The sequence below is a fragment of the Bombus terrestris genome, chromosome 11, assembly GCF_910591885.1.
Source record: "Bombus terrestris chromosome 11, iyBomTerr1.2, whole genome shotgun sequence".
Lineage (NCBI taxonomy): Eukaryota > Metazoa > Arthropoda > Insecta > Hymenoptera > Apidae > Bombus > Bombus terrestris.
In genome coordinates this window covers 11856194-11876760 of record NC_063279.1, presented here as the reverse complement: position 1 = coordinate 11876760, position 20567 = coordinate 11856194, and the positions used below count along the sequence as shown (strand labels likewise).

General features: G+C 35.8%; 5 protein-coding genes across 7 annotated transcripts in view; 2 read left to right on the top strand and 3 right to left on the bottom strand.

Moving 5' to 3' along the window:
* Positions 1–255: 255 nt before the first annotated feature.
* On the top strand, positions 256–5388 carry LOC100642291 (phosphatidylserine synthase). Its single transcript, XM_003398843.4, has 5 exons — positions 256–857; positions 930–1754; positions 1867–2089; positions 2188–2263; positions 2690–5388. Exons 1-5 carry the CDS (start codon positions 604–606, stop codon positions 2743–2745), a joined length of 1434 nt encoding a protein of 477 aa, XP_003398891.2. The 5' UTR covers positions 256–603; the 3' UTR covers positions 2746–5388.
* Positions 1788–7619, bottom strand: LOC100643088 (neprilysin-1). Its single transcript, XM_003399173.4, has 15 exons — positions 7260–7619; positions 6432–7188; positions 6045–6152; positions 5850–5955; positions 5570–5762; positions 5322–5471; positions 5167–5259; positions 4905–5087; positions 4679–4810; positions 4423–4605; positions 4179–4285; positions 3921–4108; positions 3625–3788; positions 3340–3495; positions 1788–3242 (listed from the first exon to the last, which is right to left on the bottom strand). The coding sequence occupies exons 1-15, from the start codon at positions 7458–7460 to the stop codon at positions 3030–3032; spliced, it is 2934 nt and encodes a 977-aa protein (XP_003399221.2). The 5' UTR covers positions 7461–7619; the 3' UTR covers positions 1788–3029.
* A 137-nt stretch (positions 7620–7756) lies between these two features.
* LOC100642529 (zinc finger protein 341) lies at positions 7757–11018 on the bottom strand. The gene is made up of 9 exons (XM_012313603.3): positions 10832–11018; positions 10632–10706; positions 10250–10523; positions 9875–10148; positions 9590–9784; positions 8957–9520; positions 8612–8881; positions 8321–8533; positions 7757–8218 (listed from the first exon to the last, which is right to left on the bottom strand). The coding sequence occupies exons 1-9, from the start codon at positions 10860–10862 to the stop codon at positions 8036–8038; spliced, it is 2079 nt and encodes a 692-aa protein (XP_012168993.2). The 5' UTR covers positions 10863–11018; the 3' UTR covers positions 7757–8035.
* Positions 11019–11047: 29 nt separating this feature from the next.
* Positions 11048–12377, top strand: LOC100642649 (probable RNA polymerase II nuclear localization protein SLC7A6OS). The gene is made up of 3 exons (XM_003398846.4): positions 11048–11359; positions 11440–11706; positions 11781–12377. Exons 1-3 carry the CDS (start codon positions 11195–11197, stop codon positions 12261–12263), a joined length of 915 nt encoding a protein of 304 aa, XP_003398894.2. The 5' UTR covers positions 11048–11194; the 3' UTR covers positions 12264–12377.
* Positions 12378–12622: 245 nt separating this feature from the next.
* LOC100642411 (zinc finger protein ush) overlaps positions 12623–20567 on the bottom strand; it is a 202062-nt gene continuing 194117 nt past the window's right edge. For 2 of the 3 annotated variants that reach the window (XM_003398844.4, XM_012313608.3), the window contains exons 2-8: positions 18354–18610; positions 17468–17864; positions 16391–17107; positions 15721–16126; positions 15177–15435; positions 14761–14994; positions 12623–14553 (exon numbers count right to left, since the gene is read on the bottom strand). In XM_003398844.4, the coding sequence (XP_003398892.1) occupies positions 14122–14553; positions 14761–14994; positions 15177–15435; positions 15721–16126; positions 16391–17107; positions 17468–17864; positions 18354–18610 (2702 nt within the window). In that variant the 3' untranslated portion in view covers positions 12623–14121. The remainder of the gene's footprint in view (positions 14554–14760; positions 14995–15176; positions 15436–15720; positions 16127–16390; positions 17108–17467; positions 17865–18353; positions 18611–20567) is intronic. The other variant, XM_012313609.3, reaches the window with a different exon arrangement.

Genomic DNA, 20567 nt, shown 5'->3' with positions numbered 1-20567 from the left:
TCCGCCGCTGCAGTAAGTAACGGCTCTGCGATCGAGTTATGAATAATTTTATATAAACAATTTTTTAGTTAACCTTTATATTTAAAACATTTTTTGGTGCCAGAAAAATATGCCAGAAACTTTGGCATATTTTTATAATAAAATTTATTCAAAAAAAAATGTTTTGCTTTGAAAGAAGAAAATTACAAGTTCATATGAACCACTCCCAACTCGACTGCAGCGACATCATTTTGGTGGAAGATACAAGAAACTTCCCGTCCTTATAAAAGATGTCTACCCCATCATGAGATTTTCTGAGCCCGTATAATGTTATTTATATAATGACGTGTTCACAAAGAAATACATTCGTATTCCATGTCCAATCAGCTGACTTGCAAGCAAAATAATTCGTCAAATATCTTTTTTTCTTTAACTGTATTTGCATAAATGGAAGTAAACTGATCACCATAATACTTTCTTGATTCATAATTCGTGCCTGCTGTAATTTGTAAATTCCTCAATAGCGTGGTAGTGCACATTGAAACCAAAAAAGGTGAGAACATGGCGAAACAACGTATGAAATGATCAGGATACGATTTTAAAACAAATAATTACTTAATCGGGATGACAACTAATGAAGAGTCCATAAATGACGGTCTCTTAGAGAGACTCGTCAAAAATGATGAAAATAAGGTTTTAAATTGCCGGAGTAGTGCAGATAACATAGAAGGGCACAAATTACGACACGGTACGGACAGTTTCCCCAATATCAATGAAAGACCGGTTGATGATATTTCGATCGAATTTTTTTATAAACCGCACAGCATTACATTACTTCTCATCTCAATCGGAGCTGTAATATATTCCGCATTCACTAGGTAATTAAATATTCAAATTATCTTACTATACATATGTTAATTCTTGTAAATATCGGTATTAATTTAATACAGGAATACTACCAATGTCGAGGATAACATTTGGGCTGGAATACTTTGTATTATATTTTTTTTTCTGATTATATCAATACTTACATTTCCAAATGGACCATTTACGAGACCTCATCCTGTTGTGTGGAGACTCGTATTTGGCTGTAGTGTACTATATCTAATGGGCCTATTATTTATGCTGTTTCAAGATTATGAAACAATCAGAAAAATCTTTGTTTGGATAGATCCTCGTTTGGCGTCGTTTCACATTGACATGGACAAAGAATACGGTGTTAATTGTTCAGAAATCACAGTTGAAAAGATATGGAACCATTTAGATATTTTTGCAGTAGCCCATTTTTTAGGATGGGCCTTTAAAGCAATCCTTATTCGTCATCTTGGTATTCTTTGGGCCATTAGCATTATGTGGGAAGTAACAGAAATAGCATTTGCTCATTTACTACCAAATTTTGTGGAATGTTGGTGGGATGCTTTTATACTTGATGTTGTTGTCTGTAATGGTTTGGGTATTTGGGTTGGATTAAAAATTTGCTCTCTATTAGAAATGAGAGAATATAAATGGGTAAGCATCCTTGACATTGAGAGCACTACTGGAAAATTGAAAAGGGCAATGCTACAATTTACACCTGGTAGTTGGACTGCTATTAGATGGTTGGATCCAACTTGTACATACATGAGATTTGTTGCTCTATGTCAGTTGGTAATATTCTGGCAGGTTTCAGAACTAAATACATTTTTCTTGAAACATGTATACGAATTTCCGCCCTCTCATCCATTTGTTGTGGCAAGATTGGTATTAGTTGGAGTTATAGTTGCACCTTCTGTTAGGTAGGGAAAAATTATAATAGAATGAGCTAGATATATATTAAACATAAATTTTTATTACAACAGCTATAACAATTTATTACATAAGAACCATAATATTTTAACATAATTATAGGCAATACTACATGTATGTAACAGATCCAACATGTAGTAGAGTAGGGACTCAGTGTTGGGTCTATGGTGCAATTATGGTTACAGAAGCTTTGTTATGCATAAGGCATGGTGCTGCATTATTTGAACGTACTCAAGCACTAAACATTCTTTTGTGGCTACTTTGCCAGTCCCTAGTCTCAGTTCTTTGTGTCTATGGCTGTGTTCTGTGGCACCGATACTTTGAGGTATTTAGTTTAAAAATTAAATTTGAAATTTTGTAACTAACTGTATGGTTATTTGTGTCTTTTTTTCTATGCCCTTTGCATGATTCTTGTCTTTTCAGACAGAAAAGAAAACTACTTCAAAACAGTGTATCACTCAATTAGACAACAGTCATCTGGATGTAACCCCTAGCAGTGGTATGTGCGATGTCTACTACATTCCTCTAAATAATGTTTAAGCCGATAGTGTACTGGGCTATTGACATATAATTAACTGGCTGTTAAATATAAAGCAAGAGTGTCATATAAATCATTTGCAATCTGTTATTTGACTGAATGTTATAAAACTCAAATAAATTTTGTTATGGATGCTTTTGTTTTTTGTTCTTGATATTGAAAAATATGAATTTTTATACCTGTTTACATAAGAATATATAGATATATACCATAATAATAAATGTAAAAATAATTTAAGAACAATTATACATATGAATGCATGAAAATATTTTTAAATTAATATACATTTTATTATATAAATATACATTTTTTGTCACAGCTCAGTCCATCATTGGTAGGTAGAATATTGGACTAATGAATGTTTGTAACAATTTATGTGTGTTCTAGGGGACATGGTTCATTCTACAAAATCTATGGGTTTGCTGGAAAAGAAGCAGTTGTAAACAAATCGACAACAAGGAACGTTCAAGTTAAGGGTGAATTATTTACACTGTCAAATTTTCTAGTCGCATTATAAGATCATACAAAGTCGCAGTTTCGAATGTAATAGGCTGTTGAATACCTGAGTTCGTCTGATTTTTGCATACTGCGCCTGTTTGCGTGTGAATGTTATGAAAAATATGTTCCTGAGAATAAATGAAGAGCGTCGTTACCAATTAATAACGCTTCCTTATAAAAAAATTGACCATCATTTACGAATCGTAGTTTATATAATTACTGCGTCACGTTACGTTATCGTAGCTTCTTCGTTACATTGAATATACGGAAATGCACTGCATACATAACTTGGCATTATCCGTGAACCTTCTGGACAATTCCAAGTTTCACCGAGAAGCCTATTGTTGGATGCAGAAACAAAAATATGAATTCGATTTGGTAACTGTTCATTCTCATACAATGATATATACGATGACGTAAGTGGAGACTTTGTGCAGTACATCTATAAAAACCATGATAAAAAGGTAATGGTAATAGTCATAACGATTGTTATTTTATTCAAAATGTCAATGCCATAAATCTTACTATAACAAGAGTACCTGAGCATAGATGAGGTAAAATAACTTATTGAAATCCAGTTCAAGCCATGGAAGATAAAGCCACGATTCTCTAGACATCAATTGAGCCAAAGTATCGTAAGCTAATCTGAGTCCCATCGCCTCGGACAGACGTTCATTTAGAGTCAATTGGGAAATCTAAAACGTGTTTAAACAAAAAGAGAGTCATTGTGTTTAAAAAGACGTACCTAATTAGACATATTACTTTAAAACAATATTTTTGCATCGTAACGATTTTATAGAAAGAAAACAAATATATGAATTCACCTTATAAAGTACGTTCTGTCCTGTAAATGATAATGTCATAGCCATAGAATTTTTATAGAGAACATTTCGCTGATAGTTAATGTAATCTTTGAAATTCATGTTTGTAGAATCATCATCGTTTAATAGAGAACTGGCATTGCGATTTCCATTCCAATAATAGATGCCTAGCGATATATATTAAAAAAGCATATTTAAAATATAAGATTTTTCCGAATTTTCTTGAAAGTATACTAATAAGTTACAGATCTATAACATTGGTCACTAGTATATTATAAAATTGTATATTGCTAATATACCAGTTGCGTCAAAATGATGTGCAATTTGGTGTGCTATTATGTTACCAAGTGTCGCCAGTTTTATGTAATTAAATGAAGATTCATTGTATTTCATGGACCAATCAATTACACCATAAGGTATTACAACGAGGTTTAATCCGTAAATCGCGAGCCCTTTAGATTGGTATGGTGTTGCGTAATGTGTCCATCTATATATTAATGTATATAGTTCAACAACTTTGAACTATTTCATATATATAATTTCAATTATAAACTTACATTTGTGCAGAATGCCCCGGCTTTGTAGATAATTCTGCATATATTAATTTTCGGTACCTTTGCATCAAAATCACTGAATTTTCGAAATAGTTATTTGTCAGATTTATCTAAAATTAGACTATCGTTAACTTGTCATTCAATAACTTTTAGTTATTATAGTATTCTTTAATCTTTTTTGATATTATATAAACAATTATGCACATGTGCTTATTATCTCATTAGAAACCGAAATAGTTTTTCATACTTGGTTTGCTAGAATTTTTTTATAAGTTGATTCGCTATCAGTATAATATGAAATATCAGGTACGGCAACATTAAGATTATTTATTTTTGCAATCAATGCGTTACGTTCCGCTTCTGTAATCCATGTTACATCCGTGAGTTTTAATTTTAGGGTCTCCTTAAGTGTCTCAAATAAACTATGTATCTATTAAATTGTATGATACTGGTTAGTCATCTAGTAAACAATCTTTTCGAGTAATCAGAGTATATAAACTTACAGTTCTATTCATATACGTAAGTTGATCATTTGTGAACGAAGAGATGTATAAATTCGAAGCTTCCGGGATTAAAACGTTGGCAGCTACGCGAAGGCACTCTTTTTTAACATCTGGATGTTTCGATATAATTAACTAGAAACAAACAAAGACAAAAAAAGAAATGAAGAAAAATACAATACAGAAAAAAGACATAAAAGGGGACATTAATCAGGGAATATAACTATACCTTGTGATACAGATTGTGTACATACAATCCTAATAATGCATTATGCAATATCATCATGTCTTTTCCGAACTTTTCCAGATTTTTCAATCCTTTAGATAGGGCATCGTAAAAATAAACCTGCACTTTTACTTCCGGCTGAACCTTTTCGTTTGTTAACAAGTAAATTAGATGCGACCAATTTATCTACAAGTATGTTACATAATATATCCATTTGATCGAACGAATCAGCTTAACTTAAACGGGTATAAACTCTTTCCCTTACGATTTTAAACTCGCTATCCAATTGTTTGACAGTAACGAGAGTGTAATTTTTCATAAGTTCCGCCTCGTGGATCTCGTTCTTAGACGGAAAATTCTGAAACATAAGAAAGAATCGAGGAAACGCGTTCAATTGTGAAAAGAACTCGATAAACTTACTGCGAAAAATTGTTGCAATATATACAGATCGATGTTAATGATTGTAAAATATATGTTCTGAGAAATATTGTACGTATTATTCAGCTCGTTGAATACCCCAAGCATCGTCAAGGCTTCGGAAATGGATTTTATTAACTTTTTCGTATCAGCCTAATAAAACAAAATAAGAAAAACACATTTGTTATAAGTTTTCATTAACAGAGTATGTTTTTTCTTATCTTGATTGATATACATATCTATATATGTACTTTGCACGTTTTATATTCCATATATAATTCTTCTAGATTCACTGTCTCGTTTTCTCTTTCAAATTTATTTGCGTAACAGGGTTCGTTATTTTCGTCTATCTCAAAAAGATTATCGTATGTCGTTGGACTTATTTTAAGGGTGAATGTTGGAGAATATTCGTCAAGAACCGGAACTATGTCGAACAGTAAAGTGCTAGAGAATTAGAAAAGCAAACGATAAATATATTAAGTGAACGTGATATGCTATATTTTTGTACAGCCGTTGTCTTTAATTTCTTACCTGTTTTTTAATAATAGTGTAGCGAGTAGTTCGGTAAAGCTTGTATGGTTTTCAGGCCACGTTTGTGAAGTATAAAACTTGCCTACCTTGTTTAACGTCTCTCTCGCTATAAGAAAAATGTTATATTATTTCTTATACATTAAACTTGTATTCGAAGTTAGAAACTAAATAATTAGATGTGTAATTTTTTCGTACCCATCTTGATTCTTTCTGCCCGATTGATACTCTCGTATTGCAGGCAACTGTTGTAATAGGTGGTGAAAATAGACGATATATTTTTCTCATTTTCTTTCTGCATTTGTCCTGATTCAAATTAAAACAATGTGTTGCATGTGAGAATTGCCACTTTTTATATTTTTACTTATTTTGTATACTTTTTTAAATAATGCTTCATAGAATAGTTTATACAGAATTATTTAGAAAAAGGATTAGAAAAAAAGAAATATAATTTAGAAATAAAGTTAAATATTTAGTACTTGATATTACATAATATTTATCAATTAAGAATTGAAAAATATTTAAAGAATAGTTTATTGACAAAATAATTTTTTTTTATATAGTAAAAAGTAGAACTATACTCACCTACAATACGTTGATAAGCTACGTCTTCCAAATTCCATTCTACGATTTGAGGATTGTTCTCGAAATTACCACAAGCGTATTCATAAAAGTCTTCACATGGGTCAACCGTATGATTCATGTAAAATAATATCTTGCTGGCCAAATTTTTGCATTCACCCTCGTGACACACTGACTTATCAATTGGTGAACTAAAAGTCGTACTTATAGTCTCATTGTTTAATATTGAAGAATATTGTTCATTTTGTTGATCCTTAGTGGTAGATTTAATCGTGACATTTTCTTCTTTCATTGTCAATTTAATAACATATTCTGTCGACTCTTCGACCTCAAGGAGAGTTTCTTGATTAATATAGTCTGAATCAGTAGTAGTAAAAGTTTCTGTAGTATATTGGTCTGTAGTATCTGTTTCTTGATGTTCTTTTGTCGAAATTGATGTACTATTTTCTGTAATATTAATATTAGTCGACGAAGAATTATCGAATTTTTCAGTTGCAGCTTCCTTGTAAGTTTCCGTCTGTGATAAATCTTCCGTAGTAGTCTCGATATTAGATTTAGATGAAACAACAATATCTGAATTTGTATCATTTATTACACGAGAGTTTTCGGTGAATACTTCAAAGTTTAATGTTGTTTCTGTTTCTACTTCTATTGAATTCATTTCATCTATAGAAGTTGTAGTAATTAATAATTTAATTGAATCCGTAGTACTGGTTGTTCTTTCAGCTTCATGTTCTGTATGATGTTCGTGGTAATGATGCTGTGTCGATATAATTATCTTTATCAAATTGTTTTCTTCCACAATTTTCATAATATCAAAAATAAACTTACCTGCGTTGTCCCTGCATATTCACCTTTTTCTTCAGAATTGTAGGAGCGGTATAATTTCCACGGTAAACTGACTAGGATAAGAATCATACAGAGAAAAAAGAATATTATCAGTGATAAAACACAGCTTCTATAAGACTGGTCCTGTCTTGCTGCTTTGGCTGCTTCCATATTAGCAATTTGGTAAGAACCTCGAGAAATCATCTGTTAAAATATAATCCACTACTTATTCACATAGACATTAGTTTTAAGATATAATACTTTTAGTAGTACCTAAAAGCGCTGTATTTTTTCTACTGAACCAAACTCGAAATGTTAATGAAAGAGAGGAAGTGGTAATTACAATTTTATCAACCACTTCCTGTTAAACATTATCTTAAAATGCGCCCCAGCATCCGTAGCAAGCGGTATTATAATATCCTTTTGCTAATTTGTAAGAACGAAGAATGGAATTCTATTAGTACGCTAAAGGGGAATTGAGTAGAATGAAATACACTCACTGACACAAACATCTTTTTCTTTAATACATCCATAAATTCCAAATGGCCTAAGGAAGGCGACATTAAAAATATTTGAGATAGATAGATATAAGTTATTTATATTAATATATTTTATAATACAATTATCACAGATATGTAAACTACAAAATATTATATATACTATTATAAAATGCAACTTGCAGTTTGCCAATGATCCCATTGCACGTAGTATGACAACTTATCTACAGTCTAGACTATATTATAATATTTAAATACAATTAAAAAATATATTTAAAAACTCTATTCGCCTGCCTGTTGTACCAAATATGTATCAGTGTTGCGTTTGATTTCATTGTCCGTTGCATCAGATTTAATAAGAGCTTCGATTGCTGAACCAATCTCTTTTGATACAGAAATGTTCTCTATCTTTTTGGTACAGGCATCGTCTTTATAATCATTAGACTTTAACATTTCAGAGGTGATCTGAAATAGGAATAAATATATAATAGTATAAGTTACTGTATAATAATAAGTAATAAATAACAATAAATGTTAGTTTTTCAAATTGTATAGTTATGTAATTACTTTTCTTTGTATTTCTTCAGCCTTAAATTTCTCTACTTTGTCCTTATCAGCAAGCCCAATTGCAGTCTTTGATGATGTTTGTCTCTTTGGAGTAGGTTTCCTTGGTTTAAATGAACCAGAAGCTTTCTTAGGTAACTGTGAACTCATGTGCTTCTTAGTCTCGTTCGACTGATCGCAATTATGAGTTAGCAACTGTTCTTTAGTTTTGAATGCCTATAAAAGAATTTTTAAACATAAGTATTCTACATGTATTATGAATTTCCGATTTATCTAATCGAATATAACACTTACGTGTGAACAAATTTCACATTTTAAACTATGTTTATTCATTTCATGATGTTTAAGAGCTTGTGCTCGATGGAAATTACGATTACAATGACTACAACTAAATCTTTTGATATTGCTGTGTGTCAGTAAGTGACGCTTTAATTTATCAGGTCGTGAAAATTCACTCATACAACCTAAGTAAGTTCTGAAGGGACACTTTAATCTCTTTGTTAGATCATGAATCAGCATATGACGACCCAAACGATCTTTTCTCTTAAATCTAGCTGGGCAATGCTATAATAAACGAATATGTATATATGAAATATAAAACAATTTACAAATTTTTTAATCGGCTATAGAATCACTCACTGGACATAGAAACGGTGTTTCCTCGCTATGTATTAACTTATGATTGGCTAAGTATTGCTCAGTTTTAAAGGCCTTTCCGCAATCCTCGCATGCAAATCGCGCAGATGAGGCGTGTGTTTTTAAATGACGCCGCAAAAATCGTTCGATCAAGAAACTCTTTCCACAATGTAGACAAGCATAGTCATGCGTTGTGGTTTCTGTATGATGTTGCAAAGCCTCCAAATTAGAGAAGGAGGATTTACAAACAGAGCAACAGTAATATTTCTCTGTTGTTTTTTGTTTTTGGACGGAGTGAGCGTATTGATGAAGCCCAAGATCAGACAGAGTATTAAACACTTCACCGCACACATGACAACGATATTCCGATCTCTTATGACTGCGAGTATGTTCTAAGAAATCTTCGAGTTCAGCAAACATCATACTACAACTACTTTGCACACATTTGTACACTTTCAGTGCTAAGTGAGAGACTATAAGATGGCCCTTTAGAGCTTTGTACGAATCAAATATTTCTTTGCAAAACTGACAATGATAGGTGCGATCTATGCTTCCATCTGGTGGTGCCTAGCAATGATCATGAACTATTAAAAAACGAAAAAAAATTACAAGCCTGTGCAAAAATGTTTAAAATACCTCTGGGGGTAAGGAGTGTATAGCGGTCCCGGGCCATACTTTATGTGACGACATATGTTTTTTAACGTTTGATTTCTGTGCGAATGCACGCCCACATACAACACACTGATATGGTTTTTCCCCTGTATGAGAACGTTCATGTTGTTGCCAATAAAATTTTTTTGAAAATTGTTTGCTGCAATAACCACACTTATACTGCAATAGAAAATTTTTATTGATAAATATGCAACTTTAAATAAAGACATTATTGATAATCACAATTTATCATCTCATTAAAGTACATACTTTTAAGTTTTGTGTTTGAGTAGCAGTAGTTTCAGATTCTGTTATTGAATTTTCAGTCATTGGTACGTCGACTTTATGTGTATTGTTAATGTTTTGTTCTTGAGAAATATCACTTTGGAGAGCTTGAGGTACTTCGTTTGAATCATCTTTTATGGGATCGTTATCCCCTGGAATAGTGGAGTTTGCAAAAGTATCCAAACCTTCTGAACTTAATATAATTGGAACATTAAATGTGGAATCTGTTGTAAAGTAATTAGCACCTTCTTGATCCATACTATAGTAAATAAACAATACATCATTCATTGAGAAAAAAAATACCTTTTCATATACATTAAACACATTCAATCATATGTACGCATATATGTATATATTTACCTAAATAGCATATCAGATTCTTCAAGTATAATTGGTTCACTAAGTTGATCATTTTGAACAAATGTTTCTTGTGGATGAAATTGTGATACATCTTCGCTATTGTCTTCTGTGTGAACAGTCTGAGTTTCATCATTCACCAAAAACTGACTCAAATCTACTGTTTGCTCTTGTGTTTTTTGATGTGTCCTTTTGTGCAGCACAAACATGTGCAATGATGTAAATTGGCTTTTGCATTTCCCACATTGAAATATATCTTCCTCATCTTGATCAATTGCTAAATACAAAGCATAAAAATATCCATTATAAATTTATCTCATAGAAGCTTCTATGATATAACAATTTCAATTAATAGGTTATCAGGGTTACTTCATCAAAAACCCACCTGATTCTTCAACTTCAGTTATTAGAGTCTGAGACTCCAATAACGATTGCACAGAAGGACTGTCCAATGATACACCTATAAAGCAGACAAAATAATTATCATAAATTTTTAAAACACTATTTATATTTTCTTTTAAAGAGAAAGATAAATAAGATACTTGTTGGTTAACCCCACCTATTTCTATGATAGAGAAGTTTTACCTGTTAAAGCGTCGAAAATAGATTGCGCCATGTTTTGCAATAATATTAACGCTTCATTTTAAGCGAAATCAACGATCAGACTTTCATGAATCGTTTAATATGAAGAAAATGAACAATTTCCAAGTTGAAAACATACCGAGAATTTCTACGCCCTGCCAGCGTTGTTGCTGACCAGGCCAGCGAATGATAATCGATATGTCGACTACTGAAAACGATTCTAACCTCAGAATAGGACAAGTTGTTTGTAGTGTGCTTGTAGCATGAATGTAAAGATTGGTCAAATGGATTAGAATAGGACGCATTTTGAAGGTGCATGTGTGAATATTTTCTTAGAGTAGCTTTTTGTACAAAGGACACATAAGAATGGCAGCGATATTACGTGTGAAACGTAGTTATTATGATGAACCATCAAATGCTTTGATAATTTCGTGTAAACGACAAAAAATTGCGGAAGATGAAGATACCGAAGATGTACTATCAGTTCCTATAACCACACTTGCTAAATTTGCCGGAACTGTAAAAGAACAGGTTTGTGTTAAAAAGCGAAATATTTCTAGTTACCTGAACGTTATATTAAGATTAAGTCAATATTTATTTTATGATGACAGGATGAGAATGTGGAACATCTAATTCAAAGTTATGGGAAAGATGAATTACAAGCTAATTTCAAACAACATCATATAGATTCAAAACAGATTCTAAGTAAACTAAGAGAAGCAACAAAACAGGCTTCAGCAAAAAATCGTTACAAAGTAGTTAATTGTTTCCGATCATTGGATAATTCTAATAGTGAAAATTCCGAAAAAAATGTTCCTACAGTAGTAATAGATGTGGAGGACTCAAAATCCATAGCAAAAAGGGATTCTATAGAAAAAGTAAACAATATTTAAAAAATTTTTTTGTTACTTCAATGCATAATTACTTACATAATATAAATAATGTTTTACAGGATGATAATTATGTATATGATTTATATTATGTTCAATCTGAGAACGATATGTTCCTAGATGATGAAGTATCTGTACATGCATTCGAACAAGAACTCGTTCATGATAGTTATAGAGATTATTGCGAAGCTGAATATGACTCAGAGGATTCTAATTCAGAGTCAAATTGGAGAAATGATTATCCTGACTCTAGTTATTCTGAAGGATCAATTAATGAAGATGACATCAGAGACGCTGTTATGAACATGAGATTAGAGGAGGAATCTGATTTATCTGAAGAAGATGATTTTGTTTATGCTATTGACGAGGCTGTTGTAGAAAATTTTGGTTACAAGTATGCAAAATATAAAGCAAGGATGATAAAAGAGTTAGAGGAAGACGACAATGACGATGACGATGACGATGATGATGATTATGATAACTTTAGTATATGTGTGTCAGAAGATGCGGATGAGTATAATAATAATGAAGTAGATTCCGAATAGTTATTTAATTACATATAGATCTTTTTATACTGAAAGAAAATAATAATTGGTGATCAGTGGTGTTAACATAATACATTTCCTAAGATGTAAAATAAATTTAGTTAGTAAAATCGATATGTCTTTTTGTTTCTTAACTAAAATTATTTTTCAAATATAAGTATTATGTGTTTTTCCCACTACATAGAAGTAAGGGTTATAAGGATCTTAGTATTTTATTTATGTCTATATATTTATTACATATTTATATAGATATATTTTATGTGTAAAATTTATCTATCAAAATAAAAACAATAAAAAGTAAACCTAGACATCGAAGTGACAAAGGAAGGTGTGTGTATAGGTGTTTAGAAAAAGAACCGTTTTCGACGATATGGCATATAATAATATACCAAATTTATAATGTATAACAAATTGTTGTGTGGAAGTACCAGATAGTGATTTACAAATGTTCAGCAATAAAGTAGGTTCTCCGTTATGTGTTATTAAATCTTTCGTATTTATTTCGTAATGGAATATTGTGAATCTTGCTTTTCTTTAGACAGTAATTAGCAGGAGGCCTGTAAATAACATAACAATTACTTTTATAAAAGTATTTGCGAACATTCGCGTTTTATCTGACTATACTATTCGCCGAAATATGAAAACAATTTTTGTATAACTGAGATTTTTCGGATACGTTGCACCAACGTTCAATGTTGGACAACGTTCGGATTACAACATTCGCATATTTATTTTTTCTTTTCGCTCTCTCTTTCTCTCATTCTTTCTCTCATCATCGAACGTTCACACGCGAAGAAACTCATGCCTTTAACGAACTCGTTATGTGATATGAATAGTACGCTGCGTATACGTGTAACACTGGCCTTAATTCTAATTTTTACATTTACGCGCTCGCAACGAATCCGTTACTTGTATACAAGTACAGGCGATGCTTTATTTCTTTATTTGATTGCAATGTAATGAAGCAAATGCGTTGGTAAGGATCCAATTACACCGTATCCGAAATTCGAAGAGAAATACTAGGGACTATTAATTTATTTTTACTCTCTCGCTTGTTATACGTTCGGGACTGTTGGCAAAATGATAGGAAACGATTCCGATCTTTCTTTCTTATGGCAGTCTGGATACAGTTATCAACGTATTTACTCGCCGAGATTATGAGCGCGATTTATGGACAATGAAATCATCTTTTATATATATATATATATATATATTTATATATAATATATTAAATGTCATATTGCAACTTAGCGTTTTCACAAGCTGGAAATTGGTATCATTTAGGATTATTACTATATCGTACCGTAATACTCTACTTGGCTACTGTACAACATTTTACACTCATCGTTTACTTTTCCGTAATTCCTTAGGTATGTTTCGATTATCAATTACAACTACGAGATTATTGAAGAGTCATGAGATTGCACACCTTTCGTATCGGTCGATCGTGACGTACAAAATCAGCTGCACCGTGAATCTAATTGCAACCACGATCCCTTTTATACGTGGACACACACATCCATTTCACAGTTTCACTTTGGTATATCCTATTTTACTTTCCCCACTAATATCCAATCTTATCTTTGCCTAATTGATCCAAAGCGAAACAGCAAATCAGCCGTCACGATCGCCTAACTTTCCTCTTACTTCTACTAACATCCTAGCTTACGTTTAACGTAGCTTCTCCTTCACGATCGTTCACGCACCGCGTATATGTACACGTCGGATAACTGAATTTATAAGTACAAACAATTCCCTGGATTAACAGAAATCACACAACTAAATCGGATAGTCGGCAATTATGTTATATATATAAACTGGCAACAATTAACAGTCCCATAGGTTGTCGAGAGTCTTTTTAAAGTACCGACGCCTCGGTCCTGTTGCTGGGAGGCGTCGTCGCGTGACTGCTCGAATTATTATTATTATTATTATTATTATTGTTGCTCGCCTCGCCGGCATGACTCGAACAGTAGAACTTCTTGTGAGCAATGAACGTGCTCAAGTAATTGAAGCTGATGTCGCACGACCTGCAGTAACGCGGGCCGCTTTTGTTGGGATCCAAACTTTCTTCGGGAGGTGGAGTGTCCTCGCGTTCTTGCTTCACCTTGTTGGTTACCGTCGGTGGTGGCGGTGGTGGCGGTGGAGGTGGCTGAGGACTCTTCCGAACTTCGGTTTTTCCATTTACTTGCACCTCACCAGGGATTTCTTCAGGAGTCGTAGCTGGAGCTGGTTCTGGAGTCGGCAAAACCGTTTCGTCGTCGAGCACGCACGTTATGTAATTTTCTTCCTATAAATGACGAATAAACAATATAAGCTTATCAAAGGATTTACCAGTTGAAAATTGTTTTTGTACAATATGGAGAAATCGTTCGAGTCATAAGGACATCAATAAATCAGGGTATAGATTACATTTTCATAATGTCGATTATCTGAAAAGTGAAAAAATTTGACAAGTTGCTTTTATTATGAGCTCCACAATTGTAAAATTTTGTACCTGTAGATCGGTTCCACGTTTCTCAAAGTGCATTTTGATGTGCGTTCTCATTCCCCGTAACGTATTTCCTTTGTAACGACAGATCGTACACCTGAAGGCCTTGACACCTTGATGAGCATCCATGTGACGCTGAGCTGCTCCGGCTGTTGGACTAACCGCACCACAAACGGGACATCTCCAACCTCCAGTCGGTCCGCTGCTACAGGTATGGGTGCCTCCAGGTTCAATTATAGTCTGAAAAAAGGATATTAAATTTTTAGTCTTTAGAGATGTATATAATATTATTAAAAATATAGTATTAATGAATATTCTTTAAATTGAAATCTAATAGAAAATTATACTACTAATTTTTTATTGAAGAAAAATCTAGAGAAAGTTTTGATAAAATGAATATATATAGAGGAAACGATACTAACTTTGCACTTGGAGCATCGCGAATGATGTTCCTGAGGTTCTGGCCTTTTGGGACAGTAAAACGCTTGATGAGCTACCAGATTATCCATAGAAGCGAACTTGATACCACACGCGGCACAGATTAATTGCACCAAAGGAGGCGAGGGTGTTCCAGGTGGTGGAGGACTATTGCTGACCGTTGTCTCTCTTGCCTGACAATAATGCTTTTTATGTGCGACGAAGTTCTCATGCCGACAGAACACGATATTACATTCTTTGCATCTGAAAATCGAACAGTTTTCTATAATTTCCGGATCACCTGGCTCCTTTTACGTATCAGTTATATATAATAAGCCGAATTGCTTATCAGTTTTTTAACTGATCAATTTAAGGTTAAAATACTAAAACATTTCAAATATTATTTATTATACAAGCGAGAGAAAAAGAATTTATCGTTCTTTCGTCGTTTTAGTATTTTGATCTTAATCTATTTTAGTTTCGTCTATTTTATTTTCATTAACTATATGAAACAAATTGTCACATTGTGAAAACGTCGGAGTATCTTACCTCGAGACACCTTGCTTCACAAGAACCCCAGGAACAGGGGGTGGTGGAAGTTCAGCCAGTCTGAGAGCGAGTTCCGTCGGCGGAGGAGGTGCAACGGTTCCAGTAGCCGTAGGAGCAGAACCAATGGACCTTGCTCTAGGACTTCCGCTTCCTCTTGATCTAGGACTACCAGGTGGTGGAGGTAGAGAAGAGGGTGCCGGCGATACCCTGTTCTCTTTTTCATCTTGATGAGCTGGTGACTTTCTAACGCTCAAATCGAGTGGCGCTGAACCTGATGGCGACGTCGACGATGCCACGACGGACGCTGGTGTCGTTGGTTTGTTCGCTGCTCGGAGAACCGGTGAAGGTTCGACCACGGTGTTCTGTGCTGTGGTAGCCAGACCTCTTGTCATCGGTTGAAGATGACCTACAAAAGAGTGAGACTTGTCAGTTTAATCCTTGGAATTGCTTTTGGATTTTCGTGGGTATGTGATTCATAATTTTAACTCGTATATGTATTCATAAGCCGCGAATTTAACTTCATTAAGATTTTCAATAAATGGAGTTCTTCTACCATGATACGATACAAACTTCTCTACTTATTTTAACGAATACAACAGTTTCTTAAACTTTAATCGCAAGCATACAAGTAACTTGGAAGATCTAAATAAACTATTATTAAAACACGTACCATTTGGAAGAAGAAAACACGCAGTATCAGGCGCGGGCAAAGTGGGTGCTGCCAGGACACTAGCACCTCGGAACAAAGAGTACGGTACAATCAAAATAGGATTTGTAGGTAGCGCCAGACAAGGTTGCGGAGGCGGCGATTCACCGGGACTCGCGCTCGTCGGTGGCGAAGCTTTCACCGACGAGGAAGCTACCGTGGCTGCTGGTGGCGTATCTTTGACCACGTGCCTAGTACTACAATAATGCGTCTTGTGCGCTCTATAAGTCTTCAGGGAGCTGAATCGAATATCGCAGTTTCTGCAATATCTCTCCGCCTCTTCGTTCAAGGAGCCATTCGAGGCATTTGCCGCGCCACTTCCTGGAGTAGTAGCTGTAGTCGGAGCGGTTGGTATCGTGGGTGGTGCAGGAGATGCAGCATGCATTCTCATGTGTCTGTTCAACGAGACCTTCTTGTCGGCGCTGTACGAGCAGTGAGGGCAGGCATACGCTTTTCTCACTTCGAATTTGTTGGACTTTTCCTCGTCCTCTTCATTGGCGGTGTCTTCCTCGAGTCGGGGACGATGAGCACAGTAGAAAGTGCGATGCGCTTCGAGGGTGCTCGCTGAGCTAAAACGGATGCCGCATGGAGGACAGAAGAGAGGTGCTGGCCTGGCTGGCTCCACAGTGATCGTCTCCTTGCCATCGGTTGGAAGTACGAACAAACGACCTGAGGCGATTGCTGCAATGTTAGTTTCTTCGAGTGAGTTGCATATTCTGTCTGTAGTTCTGTGTATTTCAAAAATAGCTGATACATTAACTGTGTTTTGTAAAGAACTAGAGGTATAGTTATCGAGAAGTAATATTTTAATATCTTTGGTATTTTGACATTACGACAACCAATAGTTTAAAACTTACGAAGAGAGCAGAAAAACACGTTTAATCTCAAGACTAAATAGAAAGACACTCGTGGTATCATGGAATTAATTCTGAAGCGATTCTTTCATTATTTTGTACGGTTGAGAAATATGAGCAGGTTTGATATAATAGAAATAATACACAGACCAGTATTACAGCAGATTGTTTTATTAATTAATATTACCATTTTGAAGTCCAGCCGGAAGGGGTGGCACAGGATTCGGTGGCGAGGTATTTTCCGGTTTGACGGTGAGCGCGACTACAGCGGAGGGCCGAAGAGCTGGATCCGTCGCCAGACTAGGATTGAGTCTCAGTCTTGGTGCAGCTTCATCGTCGAGTTTCAACTTTTTCTCGGTCGGTGGATCGTCTGTATTCGATCGTCTCGACGAGTCCTCCGAGTCTCGCCTGCACATGGATTCCCGTCTTCTTGTCGAGGACGACGAAGAGGACGACGATCTCGGCTGACAGTCCTCTTCTTTGACCATGACCAGATTGGACTCTTCGTCCGTGTCTTTCGGACTCGATTCTCGCGTCTGATTGGATCTCGGGGTGACATGTCGATCTCTTAAGCTTCTTGCAACCTGTGCGACAAATATTTACAAATTTTGTAAGAGAAGTTACCGAGTAAGTAATTTCACAAGACGAACAAGGTAATTTTTACTAAGCAAGTAAAATTCTAGCCTTCTATTCGTTTTAGATATTTCTCGGGAAACGTATGAGACCTAAGCTTTACGAAGTGAGATACTATTTATCTCAAAATAACTCACAAGCTTTACCATCATATTTGCGAACCGATCGAGAATAAGATCGTTTGTCAATTTTTACGCGAAACTGATCAAATGTTAAATATTAGGTCGTCCGAAAAGTTTCTTTCGTTTTATAAGGAAACAATGGATGCACAACATTTTCCATTTTATATTATTTTATCGAGTTACGTATGATCCATTTTGTTCTATCAAAATAAAGATCACAACGTTCGATAGATTACGTTTCATGTTTGTATAAAAATGCATTGTTGTAACAGACGGGACTGTAAAAGAAAGACACTTTTCGGACAACCTAATATTTACCTCGATATCTTCGGTAAGACTAGCCAGTCGTTTCCGAGCGTCTTCGGGGAGCACGCTGAGCCTCAATCTGATATCCTCAGCGGCCGAATTCGCGATCGCAACGGACGAGGAAGGGGGATTCAGTCTCGGTGGTGGCGGTAAACTCGATTCCTCCTCGACGATCGGCGCGATCGGGCTGGAAACCGCCGATCCACCGCCTTCCACTCCGCTGCTCACCGATGGTGTCTTCTCCGAGTCGCTCCATTCCTCATCCTCCCCTGCAACCATAAAGAAACATTACTTTAATTTCTATCAATCTTCTATCTATCTTCTATCAATCTATCTTCTATCAATCAAATGGAAATACCATTGCAACTAACAATTCAATGTCTCCGCACAATAATCTTCCTTTACTTCAGCCAAAACAAAACTCACTAACAAATTTGTCGATCTTAATAAAAAGGAAAAATAAAATAAAATAAAATAACAGAACGATAGAAGTATAACGTATCGTCCATAAATATCCTCGTATATTTCAATATTAGATTCCTACGTTTTTTCAGCCAATTCCAATGATAGTTTATAAATTCCTCAGAAACGACCATGGCCCGTGAAGACGGATCCACGTGGAAGGAACGTTGTCTCGGCGGAGTCGGAAGTGGTGGGCGACGGAAAAAAGCGAGAAGAAAAAGAAATGCCCGGCACGCACGTTAAACGACGCGTCTCTATGGCCGTTCGACTCCCTAATGGTCGTTCGCCACGCCAGCCTTTGCGTACCCTCTGTTCCCTTCTCCCTGCTATTCCTTTCACCTATCTTTCTTTATTCGTCTATCTATCCTTCTGCCAGCTACCCCACTCGTTGCACCCTTCGCACGCCTCTGCAGGTCCCCACCATTCGACGAGGCGCTTCCTCGGCGAAAGGGGCTACTCTCGCATCGAAATCTGGGATAAGTTCGACACCATGGGGTTGTTCGACTTATTACCTATCCACGGCATCCTATGAAACGACGCGCACGCTTTCGTAGGATCTGAAAACGCTTTTTGTACAATATAATTTGGAAAGTTTCAGGTTCGTCAGACTCGCGACGCTGAAACGTGGAATCCGACTAAATGAAAAATTTCGATTTCGATGTATATCTTGGATTTGACTTACGGATCGAGGAAGTTGTACCGTGAGAAGATTTCCACTGGACGGCTTGTGAGACCGAGGAATTCATAGTTTGTTTTATTAATGTGTTAATGTTGTGAGAAATGGAACGGTTACGTAAGTTCCTCGTCGTTTAACTACTTTATCTTTCAAGCTCTCTCGCTCCGCCTTCTTGCATCCTTCTTCAACGACAGTCTATCTCAAAACGAAATTAACGGACGTAAAAGTTTTTCTACTTGAAACATATTTAGTCCTGAAATACCTGAAATTTCCATTCATTCTTTTTCAGCTATTTCTGACAAGAGGAGCTTCAGCTTCGATCCTCAGCATCAATATACGAAACAATCGAAGAAAGGAATAATCTGATAGATTCCACTTATCGCGTTTTTCACCCGTGCTCTTCAAATATGAACAAACAGACATTTGACAGACATTAAGCTGCAAAAGCCACGATCTTCGACATCGCAAAATTCAACCCTATACACATCGAATCCGCAGAAATGCCTGTACTTCGGTAAAATCCTGTTGCCAAGCAGTAAAACGAGTCTGGACAAAGCATCGACACCTCCGATCACCGTATCTCCGTCCGTGGTTTCTCTCTTCCCCGGTGATCCTTCGCGCGGATATATGCCAGGAAGGCGGGACAAAACGGACTACACCATCCAGGTGGGTTGTCCTCGAAATCGAGACGACACGCGTATCGTCCGTCGAATTACCCGGATGCTTTAATTGCCTGCTTGGGCGAGGCTCGTCGGGACTTTCTCGTTGTACACGAGCGAGAGAAGCGAGACGAGAAGAAACGAGGTAAGAGAAGGCGAGATGCCGAGGTAGATTGGGCAAAGGGTTGCAGCGCACTTCTAGCCTATCCACGGCTCGCATCTACAGCTCGGTCGTGTTCCTTCTGCCTCTCTGTAAATAAGCGGTCATCGATGGATCGGACCGACTCTCGCCAGCACCATCGCGTTCCTCCTTCATCCTTCTTTCTTCTCGTGGCATCCTCTCCTTTTCCTAATGCTATCTCCTGCCTTCGAGGCCCTATTTCTTCCAGTTCAGCTTGTCGTCGTTGCTCGTTGCACGAGGAGGCGAGG